General features: G+C 35.1%; 1 protein-coding gene across 6 annotated transcripts; it reads left to right on the top strand.

The window, feature by feature from the left end:
* The first annotated feature begins 1,051 nt into the window (after positions 1 to 1,051).
* Positions 1,052 to 24,656, top strand: LOC583748 (centrosomal protein of 128 kDa). 6 transcript variants are annotated; one of them, XM_030971956.1, is made up of 12 exons: positions 1,052 to 1,213; positions 4,377 to 4,532; positions 5,139 to 5,221; positions 8,121 to 8,162; positions 10,217 to 10,446; positions 10,804 to 11,005; positions 11,447 to 11,519; positions 11,934 to 12,047; positions 13,848 to 13,916; positions 14,402 to 14,500; positions 18,107 to 18,137; positions 21,656 to 21,764. In XM_030971956.1, exons 1-11 carry the CDS (start codon positions 1,175 to 1,177, stop codon positions 18,125 to 18,127), a joined length of 1,128 nt encoding a protein of 375 aa, XP_030827816.1. In that variant the 5' UTR covers positions 1,052 to 1,174; the 3' UTR covers positions 18,128 to 18,137; positions 21,656 to 21,764. The 6 variants fall into 6 exon arrangements, with proteins under 6 accessions (XP_030827816.1, XP_030827813.1, XP_030827814.1 ...); XM_030971953.1 differs by lacking the exon at positions 18,107 to 18,137 and adding an exon at positions 15,528 to 15,563 and having other exon boundaries at positions 21,656 to 21,763; XM_030971954.1 differs by lacking the exons at positions 18,107 to 18,137; positions 21,656 to 21,764 and adding an exon at positions 18,032 to 18,073.
* Positions 24,657 to 27,056: the final 2,400 nt, after the last annotated feature.

Here is a 27,056-nt window from a genome sequence, read left to right as displayed (position 1 = left end):
CTCTAATGAAACGTCAAAAGAAACTGAATTTAGATAAGGATTGAGAGTCGAGAACGGTCCTACGAATCGTCTTCTTTCTCTAATAATTTAATGAAACTCCCCCTCCCTGCACCCACCCCCTAGTGAGCGCGCGGATGGGTGAGAATTAAACAACAGCTTATTGGGTTATTCGATCAGCTTTTAAAATTTGTTATATTTTAAAAGGTGTTAAAATCATTATGGGAATTTGTAACTTGCAGCCATCATAATGCTGAAAAGCAACATTATTTTTGTTTTGTCCTGTTCTTTTCTGTTAATCAGTACAGTATTTTCATCAGTATTATTGATCCTAATAAAAATCGATAGAAACTAGATGGGAATCATCTTTTATTGAATATTCACTACACGGGCTGTCTACACCTGGTTATATTATGCATCATAAGAGTGACTATATTAGCCCGGTAGTGTCTACTGATTTTGATGGGGGGGGGGGGGGGGTAAGAGGACATATATATATATATATATATATATTGGGGGCGGGGGCACGTGCCCCCTGTGCCCCCCCCCCCCTGGATTCATCCCTGACCTCTAAGGACAATTACCCCCTGGAAAATCCCCCGAAAAAATAACACCTAGAACAACCACCCCTGACCCCCCCCCCGGACGATTAGCACCGCCTGGGATGGATGTCCTTTGGGCTGGGGGGGGGGGTGGGGATAATTGCTCTCAGGGAGTAGTTGTCCTTTGGGGGGTACGTCCTGGAGGGCGGGGGAGGTAATTTTGCGGGAAGTGATTGTCCAGGGAAATTGTCCTGATACGTTAAAAAAGTTATGCATTATAATTATTAACATACAATTTTGTTATACTATCGGTATACACAAAACGGTGGAATTACATGCTGCCTTCGTACCAATATATTACCACGATTCCGATCATCTTTCTGACAAGTTTTACTATCACTAGTACATTGATTACTAAAAGTTGGTATCTCTTTTATTTGGTATACCATTCATCGCACGCAACGATACCAATTTCTACCACACGCGAACAGGTGCATGCAGCCTTCGAAGTTTAGAAATACCGCATAACCCCGTTGACTGAACTGTGCACACAACCGTACCGGTAACTGGTGTAAACAATTTATTGAATGTGAAGCGAGCTTCTGCACATTTTGCTTCCAAGATCGAGAAACTCAATGGCTAGCGACGTCACAGACGTGTGTAAGAAATTACAGGTAACTTTTATAACATTTGTTTGCTGCTATTCTTGTTTAATAATTTGGATTCATACTATGATGCTCCTGATCCAACAAAAATGTTGTGAGTAGATTTTTCTCCATAATACGTGGTAACGGTATATCCTCCGTTGCAGCTCCCCGAAGCTTTGGCGTTTGGCTGCTCGACGACCGAAGGAGCGCGCTTGCTGGTCCATGACAACAGCAAACGCGTATTCCCTCGCCCATTCGCTCTAACTATTTCCTCAACCTTTTCATCAACTTTTTCATCACGTGGAATAAAGAAATAGTTTACTCTAAATGTGGTGTTCACGCGATGATAACATATCATGTACCTTTTTTGTCTTCTTTTCTTCAAGTTCAATATCTCTGGAATCATGATCATCCTGATCATAACATGTTAATTACCATTACAAAAAGAAAAAAATATTCTTTTCAAGTTTTATTTAGCAACTGTATTTCAATGTTCATATTATGTTTTTATAAGCGGTACTACATTTTTAAGAAATAGATATGATATAGGCCTATGGCGATGGCTCTTTTTATATTCTAATTTGTCTCAACACATGTCATTTTACTTTGTACTTTGTTGTCGTTGTTGGTAGTAGTTTTATGACGTTCATTCAGTACTGACTGAGTATATAATATATGCCATATATCTTCAGTTATATCACCATTTATTAGGAGTCTCTAGATGGCCTACAACTCTGGATTTCTTTTTAATATGTTTAATCTGGTCAGCCCGGTTTCGATTGCATAGAAATCTAGCTGCTTGATACCAGAACGTTTGATTATCGCAATACTTCTTTGAGGTCAAATATATCTGAGTATTGTGGGAACATTTTATCTTCTACATCATCATGATCACAGGGGATTAACTTAAGTCTTCTGCCTCCTTCAAATTACTCTTCCAACCAGCATAAGGTTAATCTAGATGTGAAACCAAGGATTTAAAAAAAATCCCTTTAGTTTACCAGATTTGTTATATTTTTTCATTGGATGATTCTGTTGATGAGACCATTTAATCCATTTCCCTATCTTTTGAGCATAGCTGCTGTACACACCAAGCATTTTTTTTGCATATGTTCCTCTCCATGTAAATCCTTTGCCATTAAAATGAAAAGACCTGGCAAGGCTACTGTACAAAATATGTGTACCTCGTACATTGTATATCAGGGCAAAACCAAGAATGGGAAAGTGTAGATCAACTTTTCTATCACGATATTTTTCTCCTTTCTTTTTTCTACATTTATGTTAAGGGGAGCTGCAGCTCGTTCTGCTGTTTTCTTAATCCTCCTTTGCAATACATGTTGCTTATTTATTTTTAAAGTTATGGACATGTTTGTGGAAAACTTTTGAGTTCTTGGCTAAGTTGGCTTACTTGATTGCTACCTTACCTATATTGACATTTTAAATTTAAAATTTAAAATGATATGTTATAAATATGTTTATAATTTTATATGTTTTTATTTTTGTCTAGATATTTGTATATTTGTATATTGCTGCAATTAAAATAATACCTGTACCGGTATATCAATTTTTGTCGTCTGTCATCACAAAATATTCTCAGATGAATCACCAATATTCATTATTTACAATTTTGATAGCAGTGAAAAGGCTCATATAACTTTGAAACAACTGCTAAACAATGGGATGTGATAAGAATTAAGAACTGCTTATCCTATCAAATACAAAAAATCTGTTTAAATTTGATAATGTGAAACTAATTTTTTGTTGTAAATTGTAACAGTTTGGTTTAGAAAATAGAGAGCAAATATTGAGTACTTTTCATTCAGTAAGCATATTTAATTGTTTTAATTATTTTATGATGACTTAGAGCTAGAAAAAGTAAGTTGTGATTGAATTGTTATTAATAGCGTATTACATTCTCCATATTGTGATGAAAATTGCTTCATGAAAAATTCTGGAAAGTTAATTCTCTGATAGACATTGAGCTATTGATCCCTATGCAATCTTGTTCACAGTTCTTAAGTTTGTGATTCCGGCACTTAATTGTTTTTGTGCTTGAGTTTATAGCAAATATTGAATCAATGCCATCACTAAAGGTTTTACTACATTAGGTTGTCACCATAGCTACAGGAATGTAGGAAGAGTTGTGAAGTGTGTGTTGACCCGTGGTAAATATTTCTAGTTCTTCCAGGCATTAACAATGTACTTGAAAAAATGAGGTTTCGATCCATAAATGCACAAACTTGTTAAAATCAGACCTCAAAAACTAGTATTGGATGCTATTGACCCTATTAAATCTTACCTTTGTTGCCAAGGTTGCAACTTGAAAAAAAAATGATGTTATTTTTTTATTTCTTGTGAATATTAGTAGGAAGAGTTGTGAAGTGTGTGTTGACCCTTTGTAAATATTTCTAGTTCTTCCAGGCATTAACAATGTACTTGAAAAAATGAGGTTTCGATCCATAAATGCACAAACTTGTTAAAATCAGACCTCAAAAACTAGTATTGGATGCTATTGAGCCTATTAAATCTTACCTTTGTTGCCAAGGTTGCAACTGGAAAAAAAATGATGTTATTTTTTTATTTCTTGTGAATATTAGTAGGCAGATGCAAATGAAAACCAAAGTTTTATTGGCCATTAAAAAGATGTTGTCCAACTGCAAACCAAGAAAAATATTAATGGACTCTCTCATCTTTGTAATAGACACAGAATGGTGAACTTTTGAATAAATTGGACCATTAATAAAAAAGTCATGAATGTTTGCAATATGAGATCACTAAATCTATGCGAATCCCAAATTAGCAATGTAGTCAATGGAATGTGACATAGTCACAGGCTTTTCTTGTTTCTTTAGATTAGCTTAGGGTGCTATTAAGGTTGAATCTTTCTTTAAGTTAGAGACCTGTAAAGGATTTAAATTTGGATATCTTGTCTCATTTATCTTTAGAGCCATATTTCCTAGTATTAAATGTTCAATATGTTGTATTTGATACATGAACATAATTCATAACTAACTTTTTTTTTCCATTGGGGTTTCAGATTGACATTTTACGGTCTATATATGCATGCCCCCCCCCCCATTATAATTTTATTTTGAGGATCAAGAGTTTGAATTGAGGGATCCATTGTTTACCAGATTTATGTTAACTATTCATCCATGTATAATTTCATCCATTTCTTTTCCACCACCAGGGAGTGCAGCTTCAGCTGAGTCTGGTGCTGACCAGGAATGAAGATGTCCTCAAGCACTTGGAAGAAGTAGAGAAGATTTTCTTGAAGAGTGGCTCCTCAGCTGACACGGAACATTTCACCAAGAGTATCCGGCAATCCAGACATATCAGTAGCAAGGTGGGTACAGCAGAAGTTGATAAGTGAAGGATATTCTGGATCATATTGGCCTTTAGATCTCGCCTTTCAGTGCTCCAATTAATCTACATACATGTATCTGTTATAATTTTGTGTATCGCTTACAGTTGTAAATGGTGTGTGTGGAGGGGGGGGGGGGAGGGGTGAAATCCTATAATCTTGCATAGTATGAAGGCAAAAAAAAAATGCCCCTTTTGTAATGTCCCTCCTGCAGAAAAATTACACCTGTATACATGTACTCTTAGAAAATGGTACTTTTTCTTGTGCTTCTCAGAGAAGATTAGTAGTTTACATTGGTATTTAGACATTACCGGTAGATAATGAACATTCATACAAGAGGTAGTACACCAAACATTTGGGATAATTTATTTGAGAAACTGACATATTACATTGCACCCCAGGATATTTACATGTTGTTGTTGTGAAGCCGTGTTACATACCTGGTACATTATGTATTTTTTTTCTTGGTTGTATCACAATTCTTATCATACTTTGCATTCTCAAAGCTCTACTATTATTACTTTGCATTCGATCTTGAATGTATAGATACTTTGTTCATTATATTTGTGTAATTTTCCATTCTTTTAGCTGGAGGAGAGCATTCAGACACAATGCACCTCTATCGGACAGGCCGTCTCAGAACTGGAGCAGAGGAGAGCAGATGCAGAAGAGTAAGTGTGAACACAACCATGCATTCATACATGCATTGTAAAACCTGATTACAGTGGTAGCATTCACACTGGTATGACTAGTTAAAACATTTAGGATAATAGGTAAACACATTATATATTCTACAGTTAACCTGTTCTTGTATGCATGGTATCATCCTTACAAGCTGTTTGAGTGAAATCTCTGACCCATGGTGATTTCCTGCATGGGGAACTACTATCAACAAAAGAATCCTGTGAACTTTGAAGCAGGCCAACAATACAGATGTATGCTATGGGAAAAATCAAGATTGTAGAGATATTATTCACATTTCAGGGTTATTTGATATAATTGACTAATCTGAAAGAGGAAAAATAACCTTCTAAAATATTTTTCAAATTATGCAGTTTGTAGATAATATAAGTCATTTTTGTAATGGAATAAGACCTTTAGTAATGGAATGGTTGTAAACATGAACAGAAAATTGAAGTACATAATTTATGATGTATATTTGCTCAATATTCAGTTAAACTGATAAATTTAATTTTGTTCAAGTAGAAGAGGGTTTCTACAGGCTAAAAAGGATACTCTTCACCATTCCACAGAGCTTACATTATGCATGAAACATTTGGGGCAATTATTCTGTCAATCTGCATTTTTCGAAAAAGGAAACTACAAGTCTCTTATTTTTACAGGGAATATCAGCTAGCATTGAAATAGATCGAATGAGTACCAAATTTGAAAGTGGTAAACATGATTTCACCACATGTATCATGTGTAGGATTACTTTGAAATATACATTTACATTGTAAGTAAACTTCGTAAGAAAACATTGAAGTGTGAAGGCTGAGTTTGTTATGCTACCCACACGATGAAACCCTCTATCATTTTATTGATTAACTCATGGGAGAGGGCCGACCTCCTGTGTACAGTTTGATTATAGAAGGCTTTTTGCTCTTCCGTGAATCAGCCAGCTCTATTATTTGTGGGATGAAAGCACGGAGGAGTGCTTTGTATGCTTAGAGTCAGACAGGGGGTGCAAAGGAAATATATTCAAAGAAAGTAAGATCAATATCTTCAAATGATTTTGAATGACTATATACAATGCAGCCGTACCAGTGCGTCATCAGACAGGGAGGGAGGGGGGCAAAAGTAACAATGCACATTGTTACTGTCATACAGGATAAACAGGATCCATGAAAGCTGGAGTTTGTTGTCCTCAATGTATGTGTAGGCTACATAGGGGGGCAAGATGAGACTTTTTCCTTTTCAAATTAAGAGAGAGCGAGGGGGACAAATGGAGGGCCAGAAGGGAGCGAGAAAACAGGATATAGGGAGGAAGAAAGAAAGAGAGAGAGAGAGAGAAAGAAAGAAATAGTATGAGCATGGAAAATTGAGAAAGAAAGGGGAAGGAGAGACTAAAAAAAACCTGGAATGTGACAGAAAAGAATATTGGTTTTTAGAACACAATCATAAACTGTCGTTTCTGTACAAAGAATTCGGGCATCCTTGACAATTTATTTTTAGATGAAAAACAAAATTGACAATTAGGTGGAACAAATATTTATCTTATTGACGTATTGATAAATCCCAAATGAGCCACCTCCCCTCTCCCTTCTCCCATTAAAAATATTCAAAATGTATTTATTTTTATTTTTGAGTTATTTCATGAAAAGAAAAGTGGTCCTTTTTAATATAGGATATTCCTATGTGTTGTATGTTTAAACTTTGCTATGTAATTAGTCTCTTCATCATCTGTGGCCTAGCCAAACACAACGGACATGCGATGTGGACACAATCACTTTAGATTGTGTTAAACATTCCTTTCCTACTCCTTGAAAAGGTCAATTCCTAACCAGGCTCTGTGTGTGTCTGATTACTACTAGAAGAGAGTGGAAATAAACAGCTGTTTACACACACACACACGACCATGATACAATATTGATTTTTTAACCATGATCAGAATAATTTTTTCATTGAATGAACAAGAAAATATAATAATTATATATTGGCAAGATTTAGATGCACTAATAGTGAATTTATTGTCCTAGTTTGAATGATTTGACAAAAATTCCCTTTGTGCTATGGGCTACAGTGAAAGTCATTGTGAGTGAAATATGGAAGCCGGTATGGAAGACGGTAGACTACATGACTACTCAAAGTACATATACAGTTCATCGCTGAAAACTTGGTATGATTATGCATGAATATATTAAAAACTTAAAAATAAAATGTATCTCCATACAATGCACATTTAGGAATATACCAATTCCAAAAGTGAAGTATTACATGATATTTATGTGCATTATATGTGCCATTATCAAAACTACAATTTATTATAGACCATTTATGATATGAACAATACATACCGGTACATAAATGTGTTACATTGACAATATCCTTGATAAATCACCAACTTAAGCAAGGGCATCTCATAGAATTATAATTGATGGCACTATTCTAACAGATGCTGGTATTATGCTCTATTACCAGTCAACATCAATTTAGAATGTACAGCTGCATGTATGAGGAAACAGATAACTCATGATACATTTGATCCTTTCAAAAGTACTACAGAGAGAGAGAGAGAGAGAGAGAGAAAGAGAGAGAGAGAGAGAGAGAGAGAGAGAGAGAGAGAGAGAGAGAGAAAGAGAGAGAGAGGGGGGGGTGTAGATGATAATTGATAAGAGAAATTAGATGAAGATATATCTCTCTCAAAAGTTATGAGAAAAGAAATAATTTAAGCACTATACAGTTTCAACATGTTAGGTATGCCCCTTTCACATACACATTTTTTTTATACTTAAACTGGTTTAGGTTATATGTTATTGTTAACAAAATAAAAAAATTCTTTTTCCTATTAAAATGATGATTTAAAGTTCTAATGAAAGTTTGTATAACTTAATGTTCACATTAAAAAAGACAAAGCACTGGAAGCAGTACACCCAGGAAAGACAGACGCAGGTAAAACAATTGTTATCATATTGCTTGATGTGTATGCACTAATTTTTTTTTTTTAGCAGGACTGCACTTCACATCAATCAAAATTTTTTATTTCTACTGTGACTGAGAATCTGCAGCAGTATTATAGCTATTTGATGCAATCTTTAAGAGCAATTTAAACACAGTTTCTCTAACCCACAATTTTATATTAATATTGCCCGCAATTATTTGTTGTGAGCATTTGCAGTGTGAGTATCAGCCAGTTTGCTTCCACGTGCACACTTTGAGGGTAGTTGGGACAGAGCTAATACACATTGGAGGCAGAGCAAGGATGATTGATTACTTATTGGATGTGTTGATTACTTTTATTCATGAGATTTGAATGTTTGGAAACCCTCCCTTGTTATGTACCATCATGATCGACTATATAACCTTGATTTGGAATACCCATTGTTTGCCCATTATGCACTCATGGTCATATCATCTGCTGAGAGCCAGAAGGGCATTAACTCCTCTACCTTTACACCACATTAATGCCTTTCTGGCCCTTAACAGATAATAATATCATCCTTGTTTTCACAAAGTGACGGTAGTGAGGAAAATCGTAACGCAAAGTGAATGCAATTTTTTTTCACTACCGTCACTTCGTGAAAACAGCGACGATATGTTTGTAAATTGAGCATTTTCAGCCTGCGAGCTGCTTGTTTGATGTGTTTTTGCAATAAACCAAACAAATTCAATCAAAAATATTCATAAATGTGCAGGCGGGATAAAGAGCTTATTCTCAATTTGATGAATACATGAGAGGAAATAGGCCCAAACTCCATTAAAACAGTTGTGGGTGATGAAGATTTTTTTTCCCCACAAGTTTGAAAGTCAAATGGGTTCTTCATGTATCAGCAAAATCTATTTTATGTCCTGAAGATGACAACCTTCTCTCTCAAAAGTTTTTTCTTAATGGCTAAAAAAACGTTTCTACCATTGAAAGAATATTGAACTTTAGGGAGGGAACAAAACAATTTTTGTAAACCTACAGAGCTGCATTTAGTGAGATGAAGATTATATTAGGCAGCACAGTTATGCGTTGTGACATCAAATATCAAGGGTATTTACAGGCTTGCATAGTTGGGACTCATGCAGTTGCATGTGTTCATTCATCGTGCAACTCTGTTGGTCGATGAGTTTGTAGATTTGGATATGGGTCACCAATTTATGAGTAACAGGCATAACCCTTTGCCATCGATTCTCTAAAGAATACCACAGGATGCTATATAGATCACACCAGCATTTTGTAAGCCACAAAGTAAATTTAGTAATTGCTGGTATTTAATATTACATGCAGTTAAGCTTTAGTGAATAGAGGCGGATTACTTTGAGTAATGCCACGTAATCGCCTGTCCTTGAGGGGTTCTATCATGTGGATGATGATGATGATTGTGTATCCTTGACACAATTTGTTAGATAAATGAGGCATTATGTGGATTCCCAGGGAAAGTTAGCCCTTTTCTCGTGGCGATGTGTCCTAAGTTTGTCAGCAGTGGAATATGTGCAGCATAAAGCTTTGTTCACACATGACATTACACTACCTTATAAAATCATGGTAAACTCAGTACCATTTGATGTAAGATGACAAGCAAATTTGGGTTACAAAAAATAATTGTGCACTACAATCCTGCCAATGACCTCCTGGTTGTGAGACATCTGATTTATGTATATAGTGGCATAGATACAGGGGAGGGCAGGGGCAGGGGTACATGCCCCCTCAATTGAGTGGTGAAAATAAATTAAAAGGAAATTATAAGTGAGAAAATAGAGAAAGGGGAAGGGAGAAGGGTAAAAGAATGAGAAAGGAAGATGCCTGGACCACTTCCTGCACCCTCTCCTTATCATTAGCCTTGTAAATTTGCTTTCATTTTCTGAGTAAGGCTGGTGCCCTGCCCCCCCCCCCCTCCAGGCCCCCATCGTTTCATTTTCCCTTCAAATGGGTAGATTCACACTTTGCCTCTGCCCTCTACCACTGACCCATCACACCAAACCTTGAAACTCTCTCCTCTATCTCTTATTTCAATTTCAAGGTCATCTGAAGGTGACAAGATGTCGAGCCTGGAGTTCCAACTCAAGTCTCAACTAAACCACAATGTCCTCCTCCACAAGGAGAAGGCAGAGCTGGAGACGAGACTCAAGGAGCACATGGAGACCCTCAAGGAGTCTGGAAAGCAGGCTGACAAACTGGATGAGGACATCGTGGAGACCAAGAAACAGATGAAGAGTCTTCTGGACATGTTTGAAGGGAAAGCAATAGAGGGTGAGGAATGACATCATGCTACAGATCTCCAGGGAATACCCCAGGCTTTATTGCATCAAGTTATAGGGTTAGGGTTGTAATTGGGTTATTTTTAGATGAAAAACAAAAACTGCAAACTGGTTTCAACAGTAGAGTTGTCCAAAGTCCACCAGATATTTCACAATGAATTGATCATTGCCTATAAGAAATATTATTAATACCCAACCTAATGTTTACAATTTGAATTATAAAGCCCAAACTGATTTTTTTTTGTTTCTTCTTCTAATATTATATTGCAGGCTAGGCAGGATATTTAGGATTATAATTTCTATTAAAGTACCCTTTAATTACATGCTGACATTTCAACTTTTGTTGCAGCTGAAAATAGAATTGGTGAACTGCGTGAAGCAATGGAGAGGACACAGGAGAAAGCAAGGCAGTACCAAGCCATGTATGAGGCTGAGAAGGAGACTAATTACAAGCTAGAGAAGGAGCACAAGGAGGCTGGAGAAAGGACCAGGGTCAAGATGGAGAATGGGGATGATGAGGGTGATGGACTTGGACCGGTCTTAGTATCAAGGTAGGCACATGCTCACAAAAGAATTGTATGCTTTCATACAATACCTCCATATTACCTTTCTTTTCCTGGTGATGCTACAGCACGTCTGACAAAGCAACTCTTATGTTGGTATTGTATGGTCTATTGTAAACAGGTGGTCAGCTCTGGTGAAGCTACATGCCACCATCTATTGTTAGCTCACTTATGATTGTCAGATGATCTCACAAGTCTAATGAGATCTGGAGCATTTTTTTAGGGTGGAGCTAAGCAGGTCTGAGAAATTATTTTTAAAAATATTTTTAAAAAATCAATGAAATAATTTAGCTGTTTGAATAACAAAATGTGAATTGTATGCATCCCTGCATATCAACAGGAATCAATTTATATTAAGATTTCACCCCACCTTTAAACTGAATGAGAATCTGAAGTAGCCCCATATTCTCTGCTCTTGTTCACATACAGATCTCAGACGTCGTCGGCGAAGAGAGCAAAGTCAACGCCAATTGACCCATATCACATTGTCCCTCAGTACCAGGTAAGAAATATCATCTTTCCCTTGAAAATAGATATAATATTTATAAATTTTTGGGTAATTAATGTTACAAATACATACCTGTCTTATCTGAAGACTTCAGCTGAAAGTCAAATTTGATGTTCGACAGCACGCAAAAAAGTGAATGATATTTTAATTTGCCTTTTATGTATGACAGAAAAATGTGAAGAAAATAAATGATGCCTTTAATCCCAATTCAAGTAATCACATTTGTTTATGTTGAATTTATTTCTTTATGTTTAGTGTAACATTCAGATTGGGGGGGGGGGGTTGTAAAGTTTTCTAAACATACTGACTTTTTATATGTAGTTGTATTCAACTAAAATATGACATGCAATGCTCAAGAAACTAAACTAACGTTGTCTTTCTCCTTTTCTACCTCTTGTTTACCACCAGTGTGTTGTGGAAGAGAACAAGGTTCTAAAAGCAGAAGTAGATAGATTACTGAATGATAATGTACATCTAATCAAGAAGAGTAAGCAAGCACAGAGGGACATTGAAACCATTCAGGTATGCAGTGCATTTAATTCATTCTCACTTTCTATCAATGTGTGCAGTTAATGACAAATATAGGGACATTGAAACCATTCAGGTATGCAGTGCATTTAATTCATTCTCACTTTCTATCAATGTGTGCAGTTAATGACAAATGTAAAGGGACATTAATCCTAAAAATGAAATTTATACTGAAATGAAATATGGATATGCATTGATGATGTAGCATTTGATGCTACCAGTGCCCGGTATACAATGGAGCACAGAACTTACTTGCACCCCAGAATAGTTAACTAGTTCAATGGCTTGTTACAGATGCCATATTTTTTAGAATTATTTGAAGCATTGTTCAGATATGATGTGTCAAACCTCTGCTTTAAAAAGAAATGAAAATGTAAGTCTAATACACTTCACATTTCCGTATCTACACAGAGCTAAGTGAATATGTGTAGGACCTCTGTTGCGCGTAGTTGCCATTTAAAAAAAATCCCACTACGTACCTGTTTAACCCCTTCATATCTGAACAAACTTTAAGGATGTAATAGTTTCTTCTAGATCTCATTCTGCACATTAAATACCTTCCAAGGCATCGCCCTCAAGCAAGTCTATTGGAAGTGGTCCAAGTAATAAGCTATAAATGAAGGAATTTGACTTCCCACATGTAGGTGATTATATTCATGACTCACCACTAATAAACAAGGTTGCTGGGTAACCAGTGAGTATATCAGATTGGGATAATTCAGTGTTGATGTATCAAGGCTTTTTACTACATCAAGTTTCTTATCTCATATTCAGTAGGTGTTACAATTGCTGTGCACGTAAATATAACTTCATCAGAGGAATTCATATAATGAAATACAGCAAGATTTTGTTTTCCTCGTAAGAGCCTCCTTAGTAGTTGGTTCAAATCCCCCCCCCCCCCCCTCCCCCTACAATCTAAATGTTGATGAACCTAAAAATGCAGGTAATATCAAATAGTGAACAGCAAGATTATAGATTATAGAATAAGGATTCAGATTCATTCATTTTCACCATTTTCAAATAATCTGTTTGTGTAATAACTTGTACGATTATTTGAAAATGGTAAATGAATACATCTGAATATGAAAGTGCACTCCCGTTAAATTCTCATAGTTGGACAGTCTAATTTTTTAACCATGCAGATAGTATTTTGCATTTTTGTTGTAATGTAAACTTGTGTCTGGTAGCTTCATTTCTTTATATTAATTTATTGCAATCATACATTTGATTTATACTGAATATGTATGGTTCACAATAAACATACCGGTACATGTATTTACATTGTGCATATTGTGCATGTATGTTGTACACTAAACACTTTACAATATGTAAACTGGCATTTTAGTCAAAATAAAAATAGAACATTCATTTAATAATCGCACTTACTCTCGGCCCCCCCCCCACTCAGTGTTATTTAGGGTATGCATATGCGTGTTCCAACCGACCCCCCCCCCCCCTTTTCAGCAAAAGTCCGGTGTGTAAAGTCAATACGGCTCGACCTTTTTCTTTTGTATACGAGCCTTTTTCAGCACCTCCCCTTTTCAGCAAAAGTTCGGTGTGTAAAGTCAATACGGGTCGACCTTTTTCTTTTGTTACGAAAAGGACATTTTGGCAACACGCATGGGGTCCGTCCGTTCTCGGAGTGGGGGGGCTGGGCACTTACTTAACTTGGATTGAAAATGATATACGATCTACATGACCTTTTCATATATTCAGTAGATCAAATGAATGTGTTTTTAGTTCCTGTTTGTAATTTCTATATTTCACTTTTTTATATCTTGATACTTGTTTCAGAACCATGTTGCAACCTGTTCAGGACAGAGGGATGAGTTGAGGAGAAGACTGAAGAAAGAACAGGATGATGTAAGCATCATTGTATGATCAGTCCAGGGCAAATGGGTGGGGAGGGGGGGGGGGGCTACAAGACAAGGGCAACTAAAAATGTGTCCTGGTGGTGAAGCAGATGAGGATCATACTGAACAAACAAAGTTAAAAATTGAAAGCTTTTATTCATATTTGTGATGAAAGTTGACAAGAGCTTTACAGGCACAGTTTCCTAGTTCAGGATATATAATATATCAAATTTGTAGTACCTCACCATAGGATCACAGAGTTAAACAAGTATTCAGGCCACTTCATTCACTCTAGTCTGAAATAAGAATTTAAGATAATTCCAATTTACATTTTGAAAACATACAATACACTGTTTTTCTTCTGAATGGACCAGATTTGAATAATACAATGTTTGATATGGTTATATATCTTTATTATCATTCTACACATGAATATTGACATCCTTCTATTTTACTGATCGATTGATTGACTAGTGCGATTTATCTCATAAACAGAAACGGAAGCTTTCCTCATCAATGACGAGGCAAGCATCAGATTGGATTACGCAGAAGAAGATGGTGAAAGACATAGAACATTATAGTAAAGCTGGCAAGGTAGGTGGACTTATATGCTCTTATGTGAACTTATTATACAGACAAAACCTTTTTTGGTATTAAGAGGACTAATTATACAGTAGGCTTGCGGGTGCACCATGTGAGAGAGAGAGAGAGAGGGTTGAGGAGTCTTGGAAAGGACTCTGACTCGGTAATCTTTCTTGGGGGTGTGTAGTCCTGAAAAAGACTGTCCGTCATCGCCTCTTGACAACGGATAGTCAACCTGTTCGAAACATCGAGCCATTCATCCTCTCCAAGCGCTATAGTTCTCCTTAGAACTATAAGCTAAGAAAGATAACAAACAGTCCTTTTCAGGACTACACACCCCCAAGAAAGATTACAGAGTCAGAGTAGTTTCCAGGACTCCTCAACCCTCTCTCTCTCTCTCTCTCTCTCACATGGTGCACCCGCAAGCCTACTGTATATCTACATCACCATGCAAGCCGACACTTACAAGCAGCATCTGAGGACTAATTACTTCGAAATATAATTTGTGTGCAGGTAGTAATTATAAAATCTGTTCCAAAAACATTTTGTCAACATTCTACGCAATAATAGTTAGGAAGGATAAAGAAAAGGATTTAACAAAAACTTATTTCTCATGAAATCCAAGTCGGACTTGTATCTGTATTGTCTTCCTAAATGCACTCACTCATAAAACAAGGCATGTGTGGAACCCAGGTCTGATATAAGTTATGTGTGCATGGTTATCCCTATTTCTAATAGTCCTTGAATGTTAATCCTTAGAATTTTGCATGAAGTATTTTTGTTGATTTAATACATACTTGCTGTGCACAAATTAACTTTACTGTATTTTTATATTATTATTATTGGATTTTCTTTTGATTTTTTTAAATTTTTTTTAAAAAATTTTATTTTTATTTTTTATTTTTTATTTTTTATTATTATTTATTTATTATTATTATTATTATTTATTTATTTTTTATTTATTTTTTTTTTTTTTTTGGGGGGGGGGATTAGTCCCATTACAGTGGCAAACATTGATGATATTGTTGGAATGTGACAGTTGCAGGATGATGAAATGAGCAAGGGAAAGCTTTAGGTAAAAATGTTAATACTATTTTCTTTGGGTATCTTGTGCATGCATTAAAAAAGAAGTTTAGAGAACATTGACACTAACACGTCCATCAATATGATATTAATGGGTATGTTTCTTCACATTCATCTTACAGTTTTGTCATAGTCATACTAGAATCTGAGCCTCTTTAGTTTTGAATATTACTAACACTCTGTCTATTTTTATGTTTCTAAAGGATGATTCTACTTGCTTATTTTCCATACATGTACCCAAAATATGAATGCTTCCAGATAATCTGTTTCTATCGCTTGTTTGTTAAACCATCATTTATATCGCCTTTAATTCTTATTGTACATTTCACAGCATGTCATTTCCAATAATATGGTATCATTGTATACAAAGGCATTTCTTTCAAACATTTCATCTTTTATCATGTGAAAGATATAATAAGGTCTGTTTTACATGTTACCACAGTTTGACATCATACCGGTACTACCTAAACTTGCAGCATGGCCTGTATCAACCATTCCATGATAGTCATAAAGTAAAAAAATACTAAATATGTAATTATGTGTTAAAATTATTATTTATGTAAAAAAGAGCTGTGTTTTAAAATTGATTACATTGTCAATTACTTGTCAAATCCTCTATAAAGATGTAAATTTAACAATGTAACGCATATAAGAGCATGGGAATCACCCATGTGCAATCACAGCAGTGCATCTTAAACATACCGGTAATCTATTTTTTTTTAGATGTTTATCTGCTTGACTGTTATCTTTGAGACATTTAAACTGTCTGAATTTACAGCAGACAACTTTAAGAAATGAATGTAGTAATGCTTAAATCAAATCTTTTCATCAGGCTTTTTCATATTTGTTGAGTGGTTTGTTTAGGAGATGTAGATCTCTTTTTGTAGGATTTTCAGCAATAACTTTTCAATGTACCGTATGTTGAGGGTTGATGCTACGATTGCACTTCTAGTACATAATTCACATGGTTAAGTATTTCCATTTAACATTCTTCTTTAAATTCTTGCATGTCATTCTTATCAAATATATAAAGGATATTTAACTTTTCATTAACTCAATAACCATTGCATGCCACATATAACATTAAGACATTATAGAGGCTTGTATCGTATAGTTGTGTTTGGTTGCTTTTATGAACTGATATTTCCACCATCTCAGAAACTTAAGTATAGAGGCATTATAGAGGCGATGTTTCATATTATGAACCATAGTCTATTTAAAGGACAAGTCCACTCGAAAAATAACTTACTTTCAATAAAAGCAGATGAATCAGACAAACCAATCAAAAAAAGTTTGAGCAAAATCGGATAACTAATAAGAAAGTTATGAATTTTTGAAAAAGTATGTAAAACTATGGAACAATGAGAATCACCACACAAATTGCCAAGATGGTTATCAGTTTGTGACGTCATGTCCTCACAACTTATCAATTGCTTTATATAGTTTCATCCCATTAATTTCTCTTTTTATCCCCCACAACTTGATTTCCCCATGCCTTTGCCGAGGTTATATGATTTGTATCATATTGCGTGCATCACATTTCCCAAAAAAATTTATGAATTTTGAAGAATTGATACTATTTGCCGAATATTGTATTTCATAATTATTGATTTTTATATAAATAGTTTATCAAAATTCAATTTTTCATGATTTAACTGGACAAAAATTACTCTTTATTTGTGCATCCACACAAAAACATATTACTAACCATCTAACTTGGATGCTGGTGTGAAGAAATAAGATTCTTAGGGTGAAAATAGGAAATTTATATTATCAATATAAAGAAAATAATTAGTGGATAGTGAGGACCATACGTCACAGACTCATGAGTGAGTTGCCAATTTGTGTAGTGATTTAAAAAAAATTCATGTCATTAAAAATTCATAACTTTCTTATTAGTCATCCGATTTTGCTCAAACTTTTTTTGATTGGTTTGTCTGATTTGTCTGGTTCTATTGAAAGTAAGTCATTTTTGGAGTGGACTTGGGCTTTAAACTTGAAGGTTTGTACTTGGGGGGGGGGGGTGAATCATTTGCTCAGCCTCACTGACTTATTTTGTGATTTTTCCCTCTCTTCATGGTTCATGAAAAGCTGATCTATTCTTGTATCGCTAACCAAAAAAGATTAGCCTCCATCTAATGTTTTATCCAATCAAAATGCAATTCAAAACTTTGAGAAAACCATTTGGGGATGATATGGTATCCCTCAAAATAATGCTAAATGTTCCTCATTTTGAACGTTTTAAAATAATATTGAATGTTGCTATAAAAATAAGCTAGACACAGAACCAGCCTTCTGATTGATTTTAGAAAAGATAATAAATTGGGTCATGTTAATAATCAGGTTCAATTATAAACTTGTAACTCTAACTCAACTATTTGATGAAAGCCAGCATGCGTGTGATGGGACTTTCATTTCATATACACTCTTTGTCTTCTTTGTATTTCTTTACGATTCAAGACATGTTCTTATTTACTGTGTTGCTGAGCTTTACACCGCACTCTCTGTTTCTGACTATCTCTCTCTCTCTACAAGGAACTATGCACCCAACAGTGACTAAACCCAGGTACCTAATAAGTGCACCACATTTTCCACTAACTATCCCTCTTGTGTTCTATTTCAACCGCTTTCTCACAACAGGGAAATTAAAGGGGAATTTTTTTTTATAATAATATAAATTATAGCAGAAAAGAGAATGAGAGAGAGAGAGAGAGAGAGAGAGCAGATAAATTTCAATAAAGGATAAGAAAAAATTTATTTTCAAAGTTGTAATTGATAAAATGCAAATTGGCAACTCTTGTGATTTACCTTACAAGCGCCCCTCACATTTTGTCTGTCGTTTCATAGAGGGGGTATGTAAAACCATATTTCCATTGAATTCTTTGCAGAAAATGGAAATCTACAAACAAAGTTGCCAATCTGTGTTTTATTAACTTTAAAACATGGATTGCTTATTTTTCCCTCTTTCAGATTTGCGTTGAAATCGTGTTAACTGTTTCTTCCATTTTGTTGGCTTTTATTCAAGCAAATCGGATAATAGAGTGGACTTCCCCTTTAATATTTTACCTGTTTATCCTTCTCTTTCCATTGTCTGCGCCTTTTTGAAGCTCTTTGTCTCATTTCTTGTTATAGTCTACGGACCGATACGCCCTTTGCTCTTATAGCAATGGATGTTAAATCTGGGCAAATGATACAAAAATCTATTGTGTGGTTAGGTGGAAGTGCTAGCACACTGATTTACTTAATTGAAATATGATATCGCACAAATCCCAGTGGAGGGTACTCATTGCTAACAGGTTTATGCACACACAGGTTTAAGTTGCATTACTCAAAAGTGAAAACATAAATATGTATAAAAATGATTATTATACCACAAATCTTTGGCTGCTCGCAAGAAGGCTGCTACTGCGCATGACATTATTAAGGTCTTTATATAGGCCTTCTTGCCAGCAGCCAACAAAGTAGTAGATATCAAAATTAATTTGAAGTGAGCAAGTATTAAGACAAGATCTGTACAGAGTCATGAAATCTTTAGTTAAAGAATTCAAGTTAAAGTATACAAACTTGTTTGAAAAGGAGCAGTAATATAATAATAATAATAATAGTTCATTCTTATAAAGCACATTTCAGGACCACAGGCCCTCTCAAAGCGCTTTGCAGAGATATATGAATATTAAAACTACTTTGGGCTCAATGTAGGCCTGTTATTCATCATATGATTTGGGAAATAGCAGTAATGATCACTCCCAGTGGTGTCAATTCTCATTGACTTTTTTTTCGCTTGATAGTTTGAAATTTCTCCCTCCCAAAAAGGGAAATTCTAGGGGTTTACAGATTTTAAAAAAGCAAGAAATTTCATGAAAATGGGTCATATATTTCAAAGATGAACCTGCTGCTCAGATAACACATGGCAAATTCTGCGAAAAATATGGTACTTTTTATTTATTTTATTTGGTACTTATATTTAAATACTACTTTGTACCTGTTTTTAGGCATAAGAGGTCATAATTTGATGGAAATGTTCTTGAAAGTCTGCAGATAGGTGATCATTTTTTACTCCCCTAATGGCCATGCACTGCCCTTTGGAATATGAGGTGATATTGGAAATACTCCCAAAGCCCAAAGTTTAATAGCATAAGACTCAGTGAATCTTTATAGACATTGGGCCAATGAAATGTGCTATTTTCTGAACCATGTCGATATACAAAGAAAAGTAAAGGAATTTAGCAATTATGTGAGCATCTCTGGCATGGTATTGAAGACAACATGTTGGGTTTGAATATACATGTAGTAAATCTATTACATCGGGACATTTACGTATTTATTCTTCTTCTGTTATTGAATATTATCTAAATCTACTTTTTTTTTGTTAAAACGTTTCTAAAAGATCATTCAATAAATGTGAATGACACTTTTATTGTTTAGCAGAGCCGCTAACCAGTATGATTTTTATAAGTAAATTCAACAGTATGATTTTTCTTCAATAAAATTCAATTTTTCAACAACAACTAAATCCAGAAAATTGAATGTGTTTGTGATTTTTTTTTTGTGTGTGTGCCATTTTTAATGGCAAATTGCCCATTCTCTCCTGTAAAGCATCCTACAAGCATCTCACATTGGCAATTAGGGGCTGTTCATTGGTTCATCGAACACACCAGTCATGACAAAGTCATGCATATTCAACCAATTATGGTCAATAAAAATACATTTACATGCAGCTCATTGAATGATCATTCATGACAAAATGTTTGTAAAATATATTCATGCATACCGTAATTCTTCAAAATGCCGATGAACACAGTCTAACAAAAAGATAGTACTTATCGATCAAAAATAGGATTTTTTATTTTTGAAAATAGGATTTGTTAAAGGTAATACAAAGTTTTGGGAAATTTTAAATATTGGGTGGATAGTGATCCTTTACAATTTTGATTTATTTGGATTCCCCTGTGGATGTATTATAAGCATTAGAAAAATTAGACCCTAAAACACTTCTGCTTTCGAGAAAAATGGAATATAAAATTTTACCGGTGCTCCCGGTAAATTTTGTTAAATTTCAAAAAGCGCCTACAGCCGTACAATGGTAGCTGCGACCATGAAAATATCAGAATATGTAGGTGAGATGTATAATTTTCCAAATGGGAATAGCTAATCGGTCGATTTTAGTCAAGAAACGTTGTTTTATAGCTTACTTATATCTTGACCTTGAGAGGGAACTATACAACATAAAGAGTTTATTATTTCTAATTTCATAACTTTAGACTCGATTTCAACCGCGACAACGATCACTGCATATTGTATGATCGCATATGCTTCCAATATGTTCATTTGAACGAAATTCATGACCCCATACCAAAACTTTGTATTACCTTTAAGTTGGGGTTGGCAGCTCTAGTTTAATGACTTAAAACAGGATTTTAGATTATCCTAAATTCTTTGACAAATTGCTCTTTATTTGTCCTTTTCCTTTTTTTTTTTGGGGGGGGGGTAGGGAAGGGGCAAAATATTTCAAACTTTGTTATGTTCCCTGCTTTTCCCTATTCTCCATAACACCATTCCCAGAATATAATTTTGTGTTTGGAATGTAGACTAAAAACTTTAAGAGTCATGAATTCTCTAGAGATATGTGGTCGGGTAGGGGTTGTTTTCTCATGGAAGTTTGAACATCTGGAAAGTTTGTTGCCCTTTGAGTGTGTGTGTGTGGGGAGGGGTGTGGGAGGGGTGTGAGAGCAGCAAGGATGAATTCCAAGGACTTGTACAAAATGTGGGTGAAAAGTTGCTTGTCTAGACCCATATTAGAAGATCACATGCACTGAAAGTTCATGGAAACAGGGACATATACACGATGAACACGTAGACATGAAAGATTTATGTTATCATGGCTTCTTAGTTGATGCCAGGGCAATAATAGTACAGTGCTTAGCAACAATATTAACGACTGCTTAAAAGTTAAATGTTACTATTATTGTTATTATTATTATTATTATGTTTGTTTCAGTCTATTCTAATCCTCCAGCTTCGTATTAGTCTTCATAGGTAACACTTTCTATCTCTCTGCCAACTGTTTTATTCCATTTCTTCTAGATTCAACCAGAGTCTACATTATCAGCCAGTGCACGCTATAGAAGCCATCCACTCAAAGTCAACGAAGACAAACCCAGAAACATTCCAGTAGAGAGTTGGTCATCTGAAAACCCGCTTAGAGCTGTATGAGAGAGAGAGAGAGATGCATGGTCCTTTTAGAATCCTAGCCCCTTCTGTGCCACTAAATTGAACAATTTGTCATGAATGTCACAGATGCCACATAAATGAATGATTGTCATGACATTTCAGCTGTTATAAGTATGTCTAAAACCTTGTTCACATATGCAGCAGTAAACTGCAGCCTTTTTTTAACATTTCCCATCTTATAGCACAGAGCAAAGTGAATGTGCATAGATCCTTTGGTGCATTCAGTTACCATTCATTTACACTTAAAAAAAGACACAGTACTGGTAGTTTACTGTGTTATATATAAACAGGCCTTTGAAATACTAATTTCATTTTTCAATTTGGTTTAAAATACATTCCATGGGAATATACTTCCTGATCAGGCTATGTGGCACACTTCTTGGGCAGACTTTAGTGCCCATGGCATGGAAGAGCTTTTTGCATGAACCAAAACTACTCGCACTCTTCAATTTGTGAAATCTAAATTTTGCACAATTGGAAGTTGTAAGTGTATGGATGATCAAACTGCCAGAATATAAATACAGAGAGATCTGTTCACATATTCCCAGGTCTGATTTTCATTTTTATGTACATGTACATGTTATAATATTACGAACCAGAGCAAAATAACACTGAGTTCCTATAGGAAATCTATTTATTCAGAAGGTCGTATCTCAGCCAATACTTAACATATTCAATTGGTTTTTGACATTTGAACATTATTTTTGATGCTCTTTTAGAAAATGAAGAAAAAATTGAGAAATTCTAAAAATAACTTATTATGATGTCACAGTTTTGGTATTCTATAATGTTTACTGTTTGATATCCATCTTGTAATCACTTCAACTGCAGTATTTTGTTCTATGCATATGATTTGAACATTGCGTAGCGTGAGTCCACCCATTGAGAGGGCACAGGAACGCTGGAGGGGAGGGGGTGGGGGAGGCGCTTTAATCTGACTCGGAAAATGAAATGCAAATTTACAATGCTACTGATTAGGGGGATGATGTAGGATGAGGTTCAGGCATCTTTGCCTTCTTCCCTTCTCCACATCCCTATCTCTCTTTTCTCATACAGTGTATTTTGTTGCTGTTTAAAAAAAAAAAAAAATTATTAAGGGGGTGTGTCCCCTGTAGCTATGCCACTAGATTGGAATGCGTTGCAGGGTGAAGTTAAGTTTAATCTTAGCTAAGGAACCATCCCTAAAATGTAAGTCCATTGTATGTAATCACAATTGACATAAATGTCATTACAGGGGTTTATGAGTTGGAAAAATTGAAAAGATGTGTAGTTATTTGTTTAGCTGGAATACTTCTCCCAAAACATATTTGTAAAAGTGTAGTGAACCCGAAAAAGACTTGAAAATCAACCTTTTCAGCTAATTTCAATAGCCTCATGCTTCACTTTTGTAATTTGCAAACATTACAGAGCAATGCGAGGTGAAGCATATATGATTTCACAGGCTATTCAATAAGGTTTTGAAGTTGCCTTTGAGTATATTTCTTTAAAGGCTTTTTGATTGTGTTAGCAACAGAGTGTATATCAGTGTTTGCTGGAAAATAATCCAATTAAGACGTTAAAACTCAAAAAATGAAGCAGATGTGGATTTGCTTGTTCATGGAGTGTCCCTCCCTTCTGTTATCATTACATCCTGAGTTAGTCAGATGTTGACAGTACCCTTAAAGCCATCTTTCCTACTCGGTATTACTCTCTTTTGAAATCATATGTCTCATACTCCCCTGCAGCCCTTGTCTGGCTCTGTAAGATAGCTAAGAATATGCTTCATTTGATCAATGCAAGGCTGAAGTGTATTACATCGTTTGTTGTGAGCCATAAGGGCATTAAAGCTATGTAAAAGTATATGATTAGATGCCATTCTGGCTTTCAACAAACGATATACTCTATCCCGCCAATAAGAAAACTACACCACTTTAATTTTGTATGAAACATTTATCTTAATTGTTTGTTGTATATAATGATGCCTACAAGTATTGCGTTTGAATGCAATTATGTAAATGTTTGTTATTTGATGAATTATTGAGTATTTTTATATGAGACATTTAGAATAATTATTGTTTCACACTGCATCATCATCAAAGAGTGATTGCCTTATTAGTTAAATGAGATGATTTCTCACATGTGATAGCATGTACATGATTGTGACTTATATGATCAATGTATCATAGCAAATGATCGGTGTATCAAAGTATATATATATATATATATATATATATGTTGTTGTAAATACTTATTTAAGAAGCCTAAAGTATTGTTTCACACTTATTCAAAATGTTTCCTACGTTTGCATTGAATTATGTTTCTTTACTTGAATATTCCTTGTACATTGTTGATCCTAAAAAATAAGTTATTTTGGTGGTCTCACACCCAGGGAAGGGCGTATTCTACCTCCTCTCTGCCCTTTTTGGGGGTCAAGGTGGAATAAAGTCATTATTCAGGACAAATCAATCAGGTAATTTATTTTGGTATCATCCTTTAACAAAACATTATTAAAATTTAATCCTTTTTGAAAATGATATTATATTGATTGATAATAAAAAGAAAAAAACATATTGACCATGGGATATAATGAATTTACAAATTTATCAACAATTTTTGTTTCTTTTTAATAACTGTGCCACCAGCAAGACTATTATGCAACATACACAAGACAAACAAGTATTACCTGTAACCGTCCTATTTCTCTTTGAACAACTTATTTTTTGTTCATTGGTATATCAAATCTGACCTTTGTGCTGAATGTTTTATGAAATACATGTACATTTGTATTGATATGTTTCACCTCCGATTCATTTCTTTTGGTATTTTATTTTGATTTGATTTTTGAGAATAAAAAAATGTTCTGTAACAATGTGAATATTGAGTTCAGCGATACTTATTGATTTGTGTTCATGAAATGATTACAAGTTAAATGATTGTGAAGATGATTTATTAAGGAGTTTTGTTTACAAATGTTGAAGGAGGCGAGGGCTCCTGCCTATATATACCAAATGTGTAGTGTATGCCTTTGTCATATCTAGAATAGGGTACATCCGTTTTCAAGACCCAGACAAATCATTATAACTAATAGTGGGTTAAGTCACCTGAAGCCATCTACAGCCGCTTTTGTATATTCTGCCCACCCCCTGCCGAAATTGTGGCCATAATAATATGATGCCTATGTGTAACCATTATGACTAGCAATGTGTGCCAGTAATTACATATGATGATAATGAAAGAGAGACGGAAACAAATGAAAATGCAAAGAAGCTGAGAGAGAGAGAGAGAAAAGAGAGGGGGTGGGGAGGTATGTGGAATGAAAAGAAGTTGAAGACTTTATGTAAATCAAGACCCAAGATACACTTGGTGAGGCTGGAGAAAACCACTTATAGCTCTGTAGAAGATTGGGGGGGGGGTAGCTGGGCGGGGGTATAAGCGCCCACTGATGCTTGTATCAGGGAGACAAAGAATAACTGGTGAGACATGATAATTTTCACATCCTGTGTACTTTGGACCATTTCCAATTCCTTTATATCCGACTACATGTATTTCTAAAACTTTTTGGGGGACAAGTTCGTACGTGTAAATTATAGGAGTTAATTCCTACAATATTGTGAGATGCGCGGGCGAGAAATATTGCTATAACTGGTGAGACATGATAATTTTCACATCCTGTGTACTTTGGACCATTTCCAATTCCTTTATATCCGACTACATGTATTTCTATAACTTTTGGGGGTACAAGTTCGTACGTGTAAATTATAAGAGTTAATTCCTACAATATTGTGTGATGCGCGGGCGAGAAATATTGCTGGAATTATGTTGAGGGCCACTGATCGACTGCTCATTCCCACCATATGCCCATCTAGAGTCATTGGGATGTTCTATATGTGACAGACCTATCATTCTCCTTCCGCTCAAAACATTATCATGAATATTGTTTTTAATCCTTAAAGGTAATACAAAGTTTTGGTATGGGGTCATGAATTTGGTTCAAATGGACATATTGGAAGTATATGCGATCCTACAATATTCAGTGATCGTTGTCGCGGTTGAAATCGAGTTTAGAGTTATGAAAGTATAACTAATTAACTCTTTATGTTGTATAGCTCCCTCTCAAGGTCAAGATATTAATCAAGCTATAAAACAATGTTTTTTGACTAAAATCGACCGACTAGCTTTTCCCGTTTGGAAATTATATATCACAACTACGTATTCAGAGATTCTTATGGTCGCAGCTACTATTGTACGGCCGTAGGTGCTATTTAAAATTCATCAAATTTTACCGGGAGCACCGGTAAATTTTTATATTCAATTTTTCTCAAAAGCAGGACTGTTTTAGGGGCTAAATTTTCTAGTGCTTACGAAACATCCACAGGGGCATCCAAATATATCAAAATAGTAAAGAATCTCTGGCCACCCAATTTTCAAAATTTCCCAAAACTTTGTATTACCTTTAATGTAACGATTAACTTTTTCCCCAAAGCCATACGTAGTAGCGTAATTTATGGTGTAGAATGTATCTGCATCTGCATCATAAAAAGAACAGACAACTGTTTCTGTCTTGAGTTAAATTTTGACTTTAAAAGTCACAAATTTTCCTTGCTAAAAATATTTACAATAGATATAAATCTTAAAATCACAAACTTATTACATTTTTGGTCGGGCGACATGTGACCCATGGAGAAAACTCAAAAACTAGGGGTGTAATGTTTTCCAGAGGCGCATCCAATATAAGAACCCCCCCCCCCCCCCCCCCCCCCCCTCTCTAGATATGTTGTCTTTCACAATAATTTTGATCTTGCGTTGGATTCCTTGTAAATTAGACCTGTAGTTAACTATTGGGAAATATTCATGATAAGTAATTGCACTCGTTTTATTTACTTTTAGGATATGCATACTAAATGCTTTGTACCATGCAATGTAGGTCGGTTGAAAGCAGGCTCATTACCCTGCTGAAAGTGTGCATCATGCATTTTGGCTGTATGTATGCAAGATCGATAATTCCACATGGACCGCATAGCAATGGTACCCAGAACACACCTCTGACACACCTTCAGACGAGTCGAATAATTTTTAGGGGTGTTATAAAATTTCAATTACGGCTTCAAATAAATTTCTCCTAAAACAACATTCTTAAGTAAAATATACTAAATTTATTTGATGGTATTGTTTATTACGTCAACAATTACGTCAAAAATTAGAAACTGAAATCCTTCATAATTTCAAAACATATCCGAGTAACCTAAATGAAAATAGCGTAGTTCCCCGCCATTCA

Source organism: Strongylocentrotus purpuratus, unplaced genomic scaffold (genome assembly GCF_000002235.5).
Source record: "Strongylocentrotus purpuratus isolate Spur 01 unplaced genomic scaffold, Spur_5.0 spur5_scaffold_6, whole genome shotgun sequence".
Classification (NCBI taxonomy): Eukaryota; Metazoa; Echinodermata; class Echinoidea; order Camarodonta; family Strongylocentrotidae; genus Strongylocentrotus; species Strongylocentrotus purpuratus.
Note: the sequence above shows the minus strand (reverse complement) of the source record. Positions and strands in the feature narration are given on the sequence as shown.